An 11,386-nucleotide genomic window follows, 5' to 3' on the forward strand; every position below is an offset into this window, starting at 1 on the left:
TTTCTTTCTCCATCTCTTTTTCTTTCCCTCTTCCCTTCCTTCATTTACCTTTCTATTTCTGGGACAGATCTCACTATGTAGCTCAAAACCAGGTCATCGGCTCAAGTTCCTGAATGCTGGGGTTACAAGCATGCACCATCTACCTGGATATATTTTAAATTATAAATTAAATCATACTTTAAGAAGAGATTTATTTATTTATTATGAATACAGTGTTCTGTCTGCATGCATGCCTTTGTGCCAGAAGAGGGCATCAGATCTCATTACAGATGGCTGTGAGCCACCTTGTGGTTGGTGGGAATTGAACTCAGGTCCTCTGGAAGACAGCTGGTGCTCTTTAACCTCTGAGCCATCTCTCCAGCCCCCTAAGATCGTAATCTTAAACAAGGAAAATATGGAAAAGTATTAAGTTGTAAAATCTAACAAAAATTCTTATTTTCATTGGGAAATGACGAGAAATCAAAGTCAGACAAGAACACAGTGAAAGTCCCAAACTGTGTATGCGGAGAAATGAAACACTGTGTAAAACATCTGGCACACGGTTAACAGTCAGTGAATAGTTGGTAGACAGTTAATACTCAATCTCTTCACCCAAACTCTAATGTCACTTACTATATGAAATGTTATCTAGTGATCTTCTTTTGTTCAAATTGATAAGATCCTACATATGACAAATAGTTTAAAGCAAGATTTTTTTTAACCTAAAAAAATAAAAGTTCTGTCAGCAGAACAGAGAGGTGGCTCATGCTTGTAATCTCAGAATCTAGAGACTCAGACAAGAGGATTGCTACAAATTTGAGGTCATCCTGTGCTATGTAGTGAGTTCCAGACTAGCCTGGGCTCCAAATGTGAGACTGTCTTAATAAGCAAGAAAGAGACAAACAAAAAACCAAAAAGACTTTATCAGATTTCCTACTTTTTTTTTTATTGGGCCTAAAGTTCATTTAAGGGGTACACAGACACACAGCTCGTCTGATCAGCCACTAAGAGGCTTCGGTGCCCTTTTATCTTTGTACTCAAGAGCCAGTTCACTTTTTCTCCATGTTCAATGTCGAGCTTTGGCACAATCCTCGCATGTCCCTCCTCATCCGCTGCTGTGGCACTGGAGTTCTCACCACCCTGCTTGGGGCATGCTGCTCTTTTTGCTTTCTTCCTGTGGGTGTGCTTTGCAGGACTCTTCTGTTTCTTCTCTATTTCACTGCTCACATCCCACAACCTTATCTTCCCATCATTCCCTCCAGTAAGCAGCAGATAGGACTCGGGCACAAAGCAGACCTGGGATACCCCCAAAGTGTGACCCTTAAATCCCAATTCTCGATCACATTTGACTCCCATTACCCTGAAGATGCGCACCTTACCATCCTCTGCACCACAGCTGAAAACATTGCCACACGATGCCACAGAGACAGAGTGGGCTAGTGCAGGGTTTAGGAGCCGACCGGGGGACTGGGGGCCTTCCATTTCCTCTGTTTCATCCTCTTGTAAATTCGTAATCCAGACGGGACGGGCTTTTTGAAGACTCCATAGCATCACCTTTAAACAAGGTGAAGTTACATAGTCACACAGTGTTCTAGCCACATTTCTCAACTACAGTGCTTACTGAACTTCTAATAAAATATGACACGGTTCCTCTACCATTTTAAATTGTCAGAAGCTACTTCAACCTGCCAGGGTAATGCTACTTGACACTAGACTAGACTAGAATGCAGAGGTAGAGGTAGGACTTACAAAGCCAGACCTCAAAAACTTTACTGACAAGACTCCAGGAAAGTACAATTGTTGGGCTGAGGATACAGCTTAGTGGCAGAAGACTTATTTGCCACCTGCAAAACCCTGGATACACCCCAGCACTGCTCCCCAAATTTAAAAAAAAAGAATTAAAACAAAAATGAACAAGCCAAGCCGGGCGGTGGTGGCGCACGCCTTTAATCACAGCACTCGGGAGGCAGAGCCAGGCGGATCTCTGTGAGTTCGAGGCCAGCCTGGACTACCAAGTGAGTTCCAGGAAAGGTGCAAAGCTACACAGAGAAACCCTGTCTCGAAAAACCAAAAAAAAAAAAAAAAAAAAAAAAAAAAAATGAACAAGCCAGCCAGCACGGGGGCACATGCCTTTAACCCTAGCACTCAGGAGGCAGAGGCAGGTGGGTTTCTATGAGTTCAAGGCCAGCTTAATCTACATAGCCAGTTCCAGACCAGCCAATGCTATCCAGTGAGACCTTGGCTCAAAAAACAAACAAATTAACAACAAAACCCCTTTTTTGTATATTTCACATTTGATTTCCAAACAAATTCTTGGTTTGTTTCAAACCATGTGTCACTATGTAGAACAAGCGGGCTTTGAACTAATGGTAACCCTTCTGCCTGCTTGCCCAGTGCTAGGGTCATAAACATGCATCACCAGGCCTCGCTCAGACTCTTTTTTAATTTAGTGAAGAATCTTTTTTTGGGATAAGTATTATTGTAAAGCCAGCAAACCTAGCATTTGGAAGGTAGAGGTGGGGACTCAAGGTCACCCTCTGCTATATAGTGAAACTTTACCAGGTAAATTAAAATAGCAGTTATCCGGCCCTGCCTTTTATAGAATATTTGAGGATGTAAGTTCTCTAGTAGCAACATGACCCTAAAATGTCTCACCTAGACTTGCAGGCAAAATGCCAAATTCTTGATGTCCATTTAAAAAAAATTTTTTTTTTTTAAGACAAGATCTCACTACATAGATCAGGCTGAGCTTGAACTCATAGAGATCTGTCTGCCTCTGCCTCCAAATGCTGAGATGGCATGTATAACCATGTCCAGCCCAGAAACATTTATTTCACTTTTATTTGTGTGTATGCATGTGTGAGTGTGTGTGAATGTGCATGTGTATGTATGTGTGAATACCAATGCCTTGGGAGCCCAGAAAACGGCATCGGATCCCCTGTAGCTGGAGTTACAGGCAGTTGTGAGCCACTTGATATGGGTGCTGGGAAGCTAACTCAGGTCCTCTTCAACAGCAGAGTGAACTCTTACCACTGAGCCTCTCTTCAGCCTGTCCATTTCCAATCTAACCTAAAGAGTACAGATCACTTCTGCATATCTAACTGCCACACCTATTGGCTAATGAGCCAGTGATGAAAATTGGTATAGCCAAAGGATGAAAGAATGACTACTGTATCTGATCATTTATAACCAACAGCCATCTGGCTACACAGATACTCTTGAAAATCAGAGGAAGATCCAACCTGAGGGTAAAGAAGGCAGATTTAGGAAGGATATGCCCAGAAAACCTAGTTGTAGGCTATAGGGAAATTGCCCTATAAATATAGAAGGATCCTGTTGTGGTGCATGCACTTGGAGGCAGAGGCAAGTGGAGTTCGAGGCTAGCCTGGTCTACATAGAGACAGCCAGGACAACATAGAGAAACCTTGTCTTGAAAAGCAAAACCTCCTAGAATAATTCTGTATTGAATAATTCTGTATAGAATTTCTACAGAGGTACTACAGATATTTTTGAGGGGGAGTTCTTTATTGTTTGGGGAGTGTCACAGCACACAGGGCATCGACTGATTCCACTGCCATGCCCTCCAACCTTATGGATGATACTGATTTTCTCCCCTTTCGTCTTTTGAGACAGGGTTTCTCTGTGTAGGCTAGGCTGTCCTGGAACTCACTCTGTAGACCAGACTGGCCTTGAACTCAGAGACTAGCCTGCCTCTGCCTCCTAAGGGTGCTGGGATTAAAGATGTGTGCCACCACTGCCCAGCAATACTGATTTTTTGTTGTTGTTGTATCTAGTTGTTCTTGAGACAGGATCTCTCTATTACATAGCTCTGTCTGGCCCCAATTCACAGAGATCTGCCAGCTTCTGTTTCACAGGAGCTGAGATTAAAGGGGGAACCACCATGTCAAACATAAATGATACTTTAAATACCTCTTACAATAGAGAAAAAGCACGGACTTTGGAGGCAGAGACTGCAGTCTGTTTCTAGCTAGATGGTTCATTTACAATAATAATTTTAAGAAAGGAACAACAGGGAGCTGGAGATAGGGCTTAGCAGTTAAGCCAACTGTTTGCTCTTCAAGAGGACTCTGGTTTAAATCTCAGCATCCATGTGGTAGCTCACAACTGTCTGTAACTATAGCTCCAGGATATCCAATGCCCAGCTCTGGCCTGCACAGATACCAGGCACATGAGAAGTGCACAGACATCATGCAGCAAACCATCCATACACAGAAAACGAAATTACATTTAGAAGGGACAGTAATTAGGAGGCATGAGTACAATGAAGACTAATATGTGCAAAGCACTTCAAGTCCCAAGCACTCAACCCTGGTGATGGGATTCTTCTCGTGCAGGAGGAAGGACAGTTGCTATGGAAAGTTCAAGCTATCTAAAAACTCTCACATTAATCCAAGATCTGCTCCCATGAGAACAAAGAATTAAACCCCACCAGCTTTCCCTATACCTCCATCTCTTTCCTAGTGGTCTCCTCTGAACTCCGGCTAATTTGTGATGTTGCTTTCAAAGTCCAGCAGTGCAGAGAGTGCTCTGCTTCTGGTCACTCACACACACATTCCAATCAACATATCTCATATTTTAAAGTAGGAAGAGACCTTCTTCCTCCCCCTCCTACCACCACACATACACATTTAAACCATTCAGAGTATCTAAAAGCTGGGTGTGGTAGCAAACGCCTTTAATCCCAGCACTGGGGCAGAGGCGGGTGGATCTCTGTGAGTTCCAGGACAGGCAGGGATGTTACACAGAGAAACCCTGTCTCAAAACAACAACAACACAAAGGGTTTCTAGAGTGTGGATCAAATCTACATTCAGCTCCCTTTGTGTGTTTGTTTTGTGAAGTTGACATAAAGCTACCCCTTGTTTGTTTAAGGTGATTTTTAGAATCAGGTACTTGAATCCTACGGTCAGGATGTCTTTGAGGATGGACAAAGGAAGACAAAGGACTTATGAATAAAATACAGTAGGTTCTGTCAGGCTAGCATGGTAGACGTAAGGCTATGGTTCATAATGGGGTAAGAAATATTAGTAGAGAATAGAAAATACTTGCTCAATAATTCGATTCTAGGGGCTGGGGATACAGCTCAGTGGTAGAGTACATATTGATCATGTACCAGTCCTGAGTTCAATTCCCAGAACTGCCAAGGAAACCAACCAAACACATACTTGATTTTGTTAGCAAATTCTGCTCAGAAACTACTCAAGTGTTCTTTGCAAAAACATCACCTGCATATCCAGGCCGCACGACACCAGGCTCTGAGGCCTCTGAGGTCGGAAAGCTACAGCGGAACAGATGTTAGAATGTCTCTTCAGGGATCTGGTAACTTTCTTCTTTTCCAAGTCCAGGATTTTGATTGCCCCAGAGTCATCAGCAGAAGCCAACAGACTTTCAGGTTCATTTAGTGAAAGACAATTGATTTCTTCATCATTCACGTGAAAATGGTCCACGGACCCTTTTAGAGACCTGACATCTAGTAAACTGATGGTTTCCCCGTGGGAGGCATAGAGCGTGGTGGGGCAGGAGTGAGAAAACAAGACGCTGGTGACGTCATTGGCCCCTTCCAGCTGCACGTGTCCTAATGGAGTCCCGTCTTCACCCCAAGCCACAAGATCTCCACCCTCTGCTCCTGAAGCCACCAGCCCATCTTTACTTGCACTCAGGCAGAGGATAGAAGAAGAATGTCCACCAGTCCACTTGACTGCCATGATGGCCTGTGAAACTCTGTGAAGAGGGAGAAAACCTGTATCAGATGTTATACAACAGCTTGATGCTCTGAGACAAAGACATTTCAACAGGTTTTAAAGATAGCCTAAAAACACAATTATCCCCTTGCCCTCTGGAGTGGGACACTGAGGCAATGGGCCAGGTAAAATTTATCAGGGAAATGAAATCGGTAAGATGCACTCACGACACAGGACAAAGCAGAGGCCGCTGCTGATCCAGCTGTCATTGTCCTGCTCTCCTGTTCAAGGGTGATGGGAACCAACTGCAAGCCACACTTCGCCGCTGCTTGCTCCTGCTCTGACCACCCAAGAGAGAGCGTGAGACCCCTCTCCTCCATTCTTATTTGGTCACATACTCCAAGAAGACCATGCCCCCTAGGGCTAGTAACCCCAACACCATTGGCTGAACAGACTGAATTCCCAAAACGGTCCTCTCCTCTCAAAAGACATTTAAAGACCAAATCTACTGAACTCTAGGTAAATATAAGCTGTGTCTAGTATTTCTGCTTCTCTAGTACACATCTATTCACAGGAGAATACATATATTATAAATAAATACTAGCAGGTGCAAGCTTTTGCAAGTTTCCTCATCTTATCCTTTTTTGGTTTTTTTGGGGGGGGGGGGCGGGGGAAGAGATTGGCTCAATTTTAAAGGTACTTTTGGCTAATTTCTACCCCAAAGCATGAGAAGTTAGTCGATGAATAGATTTTATAGTTAAATGGACTATTATAGGCAATACAGTTCTGATCATTTTTTCCATAATGGATCTAGTAGTAAATCTTTTCATTAATCCCACAAGATCCAAGAACTGAGGAGTGGAGTGGGGTGGCGCACAACAATACTAAATTTCCAGACTAAATCACATGGCTGTTCACTGATCACTTACATAGTCAGAAAATAATAAAGAGCTATTAACGGGACTGTTAAAAAAAGGTTAGGAAAGCCTCAAAAATGTGTCTCTTCATTTGGGGCCACAGAGGTGGCTCAGTGGTTAGAACTGGGTTTGTTGCTTTTGCAGACGACTGGCTTCGTCTACCAGCACCCTGGCTCACAGTCAGAGTAACTCCAATTCCAGGGATCCAGTGCTTTCTTTGGATCTCTGAGGGCACCAGAAACGCACATGGTACACACAAACACTTGCATACTTATGCTTATTTACTCATTCTTATCAAATAAATAAAGCTAAAAAATTTTGTTAGAATAAATAAATATTCAGTGAGGCTTTTTACTGTAGCCAGTCAACAATTATCATGTATAATATTCATTTGTGATCCAACTAGGGCCTTCAAAATCATTTATTTACTTGGTCTACAAAACATACCCAAAGGCCATTATTAAAAGTGTTAAACCAGCCAGGAATGGTGGCACATACCTGTAATCCTAGCACTTGGAGGCTGAGGCAGGAAGATTTTGAGTTCTGGGCCACTCTGGGTTACATATTGAGACCCTGGAGGGAAAAAAAAGGTCAACCACTCAGAATGCTAGGGCATATGGGGGGAATGTACTTAAGAGCGACATCAAAACACTCTAGAAGTGAGTTGTCTGCAAGCCACTGTTCTTGAGTTTGTACACTTGGACTGGACAACCTGGTAGAACTAGGTTAATGTCGATATTCTCTCACTCGTTTATCAAGTTATACGTTTGCCTTTTCCTGTGTAGTTGCTTAAAGGGTAAAGCACAGAATTTCCTCATATCCAATTATGGATTACTTTAATTAGATAATAGATCATTTCCTCCAACTCCTAATGAGATCATGGAGTGCAGAAGAACAAAGGGTACGTTAAGAGCATTTTATTAAAGGCTGGAATGCCACAAGGAGCAGTTCTAAGCAGGTGGACTACATAATGACAGGGGGGAAGGGGACAAGGTGTGGTTCATGAAAAGTAGGTGGAAGACTTGTAACTAGAAAACAAGAGAGTGATAAAGACAACCTTTTCTACTTTAATATTACCCTAACGTTAGTTGAGTGATAATATGCCACTAAAAGTTATCTGAATAATGGGTAAAGGGACAACAGCCGGGCAGTGGTAGTGCTCGCCTTTAATCCCAGCACTTGAGAGGCAGAGGCAGGTGGATCTCTGAGTTAGAGGCCAGCCTGGGCTACAGAGTGAGTTCCAGCACAGCCAGGACTACACAGAGAAACTCATTCTGGGGTTAGGGGGAGGGAAGAACAGAATGATATCATTAGATCCTTCAACAATTTGTCTTAAGGGAGAGAAGATAAAGGCTTTCAAAGTGTGTGATAAATGAATGATCTCTATTATCAGTGTTTTTCTTCAGTCATACCTTTATTTACGAATTTCTGCTATTCGAGTGCACAAGCCTCGGAGAGAGGGAGAAGCAGAAACTGACTGACTCTGTCTTATCCAGTTTGGTCCCAAATTCCTGGCTCATGTGATCTCTCACCTGAGGTTCCCAAGTAGCTAGAACTATAGTCTCTTTGTACCAGGGTGCCCTGTCCATGCCTCTCAATCTAATCATTCTGTATAGTTCTTTACCTCCTTTTCAGATCTACCAGATTTAAAGGAAATGTAATTGTCATTCAGACACAATTTGGTTCAACATTCAGTTACCACGGAGAGAGATGGCCATTACTATAATGTGTGGGTCAACACTTTCTCATAGATTTGGGTTTTCTAAAGTTAGTCCTGATGTGGAGAAACTGGTAACAACCAAAACAACTAAAAGACTGTGGCATTAGCATTGACAAAACAGACAAGAATTTGGGTTACTTAATTTAGTGAAAGGCATTCTGAGGAAGGGATTGTTAAGTAATAAGCATGTAATTATAGCAGAGTAGGGAAGTAGTTACTGCCCATCGGTTTTTACTAAAAAACAGGAAGTGAATACACATAGGTGGATCTCAGGCAGATTTCTTACTACATAAGATTGCATGACACTGGGATTGACTACTGAGTCTGTGAGCCCTATTATTATAATAATCACTTAGTAGAGCTGTCTTGAGAAGTATATAAATACCAGATTAAAATACCTCACATAATGCATGCTCACACTGCAGTTCTTTTATTTTACTTTATGTGTATGGCATGTATACCCCAGGAATGCGTGAAACCAAAAGAGGGCTTGGCTCACCTCACACTGAAGGTACAGATGGCCTTGAGCCTCCACATGGGTGTTGGGAATGAACCCAGGTCTCTGCAAGGGCAGCAAGTGCTCTTAACCACTCAGCCATCACTCCATCCCTCTAGTATTCTTTTTCTAAGTGCTCTTTAAATTTTGGAAACGTAGTATGACTAAATAAAGCAGGATTTCTTTTCCTCCCTGGAAACTATCATTAAGCCTTTATTTTATTGGGATTGTTTAAGAAATTAAACACACACACACACACACCCCACATTTCCTTAATCTTTTTACTAAGAGATGGATCTGAGCACACTACATTTTGTCCAAAAAGACTGTGACACTTAGTATTCAAATGACACTTTGAGATTATTTTGTTTTTGGCTGCGTATTTACCAGAGTTGTTCAAATTTTGTCACCTTACTTTTAGAAGTAAGTGGAGTACTGGTACAGATGTTCTGATGAGTCCCTACGGTCCTGTCCAGGAAAAGACTATGTCAATTGCCCAGAGTAAAAAAATAAAATGGAGTCGGGCGATGGTGTCGCACGCCTTTAGTCCTAGCACTCGGGAGGCACAGGCAGGCGGATCTCTGTGAGTTCGAGGCTACAGAGCTAGTTCAGGACAGCCAAGGCTACAGTGAGAAAGCTTGTGTCGAAAAAAACAGAAATTAATTAATTAATTAATAAACAAAGAAACTGTATCTAACCTGACCAAGACAAGAGGTCCTCAACTGCCCAAAGGTAAAGAAAATGGGTCCAATCGAAGTAAAGGTGCAGGAACTAATTATCTAGCAAAAAAGGGGAAGTGTCATACACAAGCTGTAGATAGAGCAGGAAGCAAATGAAACAGGAAACTCCGTAGGAAGAGAGGCCAAGGAGAGCCGACTGAAGGCCATTAGTTGAAAAGGAGAAAAAAACACTAGAGAGTAGACCGTACCCACTAGCAACAGCCTCATACCTGGGCTTCCCGTTCCCGGTCGGCGCCTCGTGATGACCTCACACGCAGCCTCCAATCCCATCAAGCTTAGGGAGCGAGGCGCCTTCGCGGCGCAGTCACTTCCGGACTGAGAGGCGCGGCGGGCGAGCTGGGCGTGCGCCCTTGCTTCTTGCCCTCAACCCGCATGGCGGATCCCGGGGTGCGTCGCGAGGAGGCCGGGCGAGGCGGGTGGTTCCGGCGCCCGCGCTGAGCGGCTCCGAGGGGCGGGGACCCGAGTGGCCCGCGCGTCTGCCCTCAGTGAGGCGGGGCACGCGGCGGACGCCCCCGGGCAGGGGCGGGAGCGGTGGAGGCGCTGGTGGCTGGAGCTGAAAGGGGTGGTGAGCGAGCAGCTCGGATCTCTAGGCGAGGCTTGGCCTCCGGTGCCGAGACGGGGCGAAGCGGCGGCGGCAGCGGCGGCCCCCGGGCCGGCTGGTGAGGCGATGGCGGCGCCGGGCCCGGGGGCTGGGGCAGCCTCGGGCGGCGCTGGCTGCGGTGGCGCGGGCGCGAGCGCGGGCTCGGGGTCCTCCGGGGCGGGCGGCCGACTGCCCAGCCGGGTGCTGGAGTTGGTGTTCTCTTACCTGGAGCTGTCCGAGCTGCGGAGCTGCGCCCTGGTGTGCAAGCATTGGTACCGCTGCCTTCACGGCGACGAGAACAGCGAGGTGTGGCGGAGCCTGTGCGCCCGCAGCCTGGCCGAAGAGGCTCTGCGCACGGACATCCTCTGCAACCTGCCCAGCTACAAGGCCAAGGTGAGGGGATCCCGGGCCACGTCGAAGCCCGGCTCCTATCCTGCCCGCCGCTCTCGGGGTTTACCTTCTAAGCTTGAGTCATGTTTCACCTCATCATCCCGCCTTTCCACGGCTTCAGCCAGTCAGTACCTTTCTCACACCTCCTCTCCGCAAAGATCTTTTCTTTGGATTGAAGTTCTGCTTCGTAACCCACCTCACTTTTGAAATTATTAGGTGGTTTCCCATCACTGGTTTTCATCACTCGTTCTACTTTGGACAGTCTTTGCTCTTACAGACAGACTACCAGCCAATACCCTTGGCTTTATGTTTTCCCTGGCCTCCAAGTAGACCTATGACATCAGTTCATCTTGGTTTGGTTTAAAATGGGTTTAGTTCTGGGATCTTTGCGTTCACCTCATCTTTTCCAAACTCTGATTAATAAGCACATTTTCATTATTTTCGCCCACGTTCTCATACGGCTACAATATTTAACGCTTCCATGTGAGTTTGGGGTTACGCATCCTGCTAACTAATTTGCAAGAAAGAGACTCTAATAGAACATCTTCCCATTGGTGCCATATAACTCATAAAGCTGCCTTGTGCTACTATTATTGATTACTTCCTTGATATCTTTTTAATAGTTCTACCCAGTTGATGTCTCTTCTGTCGTATTTATCATTCTAATATGTTGGTTCCTGTTTTGCTGGGTTTTGTTTTGGTGGTTTTTTTTTCCCTTGATTCTTGTGTTTTCATAACAAAATTAGAATGCTAAGTAACAGGTTGTGGCAGGACCAAGGATTCTCCAGCCCAGACAAAGGGCCTTGGGTTAAGGTTCATTAGACAGATAATAATAGCTCTTTAGAATAGCAGTCATCGAGAGCA

General features: G+C 44.6%; 2 protein-coding genes across 7 annotated transcripts; one reads left to right on the plus strand and one right to left on the minus strand.

Annotated features, from left to right (window-relative positions):
- Positions 1-923: 923 nt before the first annotated feature.
- Wdr53 (WD repeat domain 53) lies at positions 924-9,889 on the minus strand. Of its 6 annotated transcripts, XM_059277355.1 has the most exons (5): positions 9,762-9,874; positions 9,511-9,591; positions 7,095-7,169; positions 5,224-5,719; positions 924-1,533 (listed from the first exon to the last, which is right to left on the minus strand). In XM_059277355.1, exons 4-5 carry the CDS (start codon positions 5,701-5,703, stop codon positions 934-936), a joined length of 1,080 nt encoding a protein of 359 aa, XP_059133338.1. In that variant the 5' UTR covers positions 5,704-5,719; positions 7,095-7,169; positions 9,511-9,591; positions 9,762-9,874; the 3' UTR covers positions 924-933. The 6 variants fall into 6 exon arrangements, with proteins under 6 accessions (XP_059133338.1, XP_059133336.1, XP_059133340.1 ...); XM_059277353.1 differs by lacking the exon at positions 7,095-7,169 and having other exon boundaries at positions 9,762-9,871; XM_059277357.1 differs by lacking the exons at positions 7,095-7,169; positions 9,762-9,874 and having other exon boundaries at positions 924-1,275; positions 1,354-1,533; positions 9,511-9,755.
- Positions 9,890-10,219: 330 nt separating this feature from the next.
- Fbxo45 (F-box protein 45) lies at positions 10,220-10,729 on the plus strand. The gene has a single exon (XM_059277024.1). It carries the CDS (start codon positions 10,220-10,222, stop codon positions 10,727-10,729), a length of 510 nt encoding a protein of 169 aa, XP_059133007.1.
- The last annotated feature ends 657 nt before the right edge of the window (positions 10,730-11,386 follow it).

This window comes from Peromyscus eremicus, chromosome 12, assembly GCF_949786415.1.
Source record: "Peromyscus eremicus chromosome 12, PerEre_H2_v1, whole genome shotgun sequence".
NCBI lineage: Eukaryota > Metazoa > Chordata > Mammalia > Rodentia > Cricetidae > Peromyscus > Peromyscus eremicus.